General features: G+C 30.6%; 1 protein-coding gene across 1 annotated transcript in view; it reads left to right on the top strand.

Moving 5' to 3' along the window:
* LOAG_10253 (hypothetical protein) overlaps positions 1-757 on the top strand; it is a 3,560-nt gene extending 2,803 nt beyond the window's left edge. Inside the window, exons 7-8 of the mRNA XM_020448119.1 lie at positions 151-306; positions 604-757. Of these exons, the coding sequence (XP_020301710.1) occupies positions 151-306; positions 604-669 (222 nt within the window). The 3' untranslated portion in view covers positions 670-757. The remainder of the gene's footprint in view (positions 1-150; positions 307-603) is intronic.
* The last annotated feature ends 1,166 nt before the right edge of the window (positions 758-1,923 follow it).

Here is a 1,923-nt window from a genome sequence, read left to right as displayed (position 1 = left end):
TATATATATATATATATATATATATATATATATATATATATATATATATATATATATATATATATATATATATATATATATATATATATATAATATAATGCAGTGTAATTCTTCGATACAATCGAATTTCACTGATTTATGAATGTTTAGGTCGTATTGGAGGCTATAAAGACAGCCGAGAAAATTAGTAAACATTCACCTCTGATAGTATCACTAGTGAAGGATGCTGTTAATAGTTCTTATGAAACTTTCCTCCAACAAGGTCTTCGCTATGAAAGCCGACTGTTCCATGCCACTTTTGCTACGGTATGTATATTCGACTCATATTTGACTATAATCTGACCCTGTCTTATTTTCCTTTTCACACTCCTGACTTTCATTCAAGCAGTGTGGAAACATAATTCATCGTACTCGTAAACTATTAATCAGTAATGCGTTTTCAAATTGGAAGAATTTCTGAGATGTGTAACCATTTTCAACAATAACTAGCCTTCACTATTCACTGCTGTGAGATGCTGTAGTCGGATTTTGTAGAAGACTTTAAGTCGCAAAAATTTTTTCGAGTTTTATGTTATTTGGATTTAACAATTTTCTCTTTTTCAGAATGATCAAAAAGAAGGTATGAAAGCATTTTTGGAAAAACGTGAACCGGAATGGACATCTTCGTGATCTGAATGACATCAGTAATTTATTAGAGTAATAACTTTGGGCATTTTTTTTCTGCATCTGCTTTGCAAGATGGATATGTGCATAAAGGAAATTAAATAATGTCTTATCTACTACAAAATTTTTGAAGACATAGGAGTAATTTAACGAGTTTTATATTACATAAATGTGAGCAGTCCAATCGGATGCTACCAATATACCGAACTAATTTTGCGTCATCAGTTAATTTTATTAAATACTGAATCTACTAAACATAACGTAACTGATCACCATTAACAAAAGTCAATTTTCATAATATAATTCGTTCTGCTTACTCGTACGTTACGTCAATTTTCATAATATAATCCGTTCTGCTTACTCATACGTTCCAACAGTTTGGGGAACTACGATATTCTTATATATACATGGTTAAAATACCTAAAAACGCTTTAAAGCCATCTAAAATTCGTAAATGTTTCAGGCAAAGCAATATTTATGTCGAAATAAGCAAAATTATGCAAGACAGTGATGAAATTATTAGCAACATTTTACTGTCTAGAATTGTTAGAATCCTTTTAGTTAAAAATTGCATGTTTAGCTAAGAAAAGAAGCAAAATCGGCAATTAAGAACGTATCGTATAAACAAAATGAAGTCTAAAATTTTGAAGGCGGGAGTATTAATAAAATGATTTACATGGAAGAAAAGCAGTGGAAATTGCCGAATGCAAACGTTCTATAAGGTAGTTTTAGCCATGTAGTTTTATTTTTATTTCATCTAAACCTAAATATAATGGGGTTGCAAAAATTAAAAGGTTGGAATTTTTTCCTTCGTAGTTCAATTACACTACCAACGCTGGTTTCCTTATACGTAATCCATTGATAGATTTCCTAATGATAGAGACTTTTTTAACGAAAGGAATATTTGAATGTGAGAAGTCGCAAAAGTCAAATGAAATATTTCCAAACTGAAAATAAGCATGTATCATTTAATTCTCCTCCACCACTCTCTATTTCGCTCTTGTCATTTATTGTCGTTTGGGAAGGCTGAACGGACTAATCGAAGATTTTTTTCGATTTCGAGCTGAAGCAATATTTGAAAGAGATTAAGCAAATTGAGAGGATATCAGTAGCAAACATGATGGGAAACCGTACAGGAAAATTGCCCATAAAATAAAATTTAATTAAACGACAATAAATTTTGATGTTATAAAGGACCCATCCCGGATTTATTCTTGATTCCAATCAAAAAAAGAACTATTAAGACATCAACTACCTGAT

Source organism: Loa loa, assembly GCF_000183805.2.
Source record: "Loa loa unplaced genomic scaffold supercont3.617, whole genome shotgun sequence".
Taxonomy (NCBI): Eukaryota; Metazoa; Nematoda; class Chromadorea; order Rhabditida; family Onchocercidae; genus Loa; species Loa loa.
Note: the sequence above shows the minus strand (reverse complement) of the source record. Positions and strands in the feature narration are given on the sequence as shown.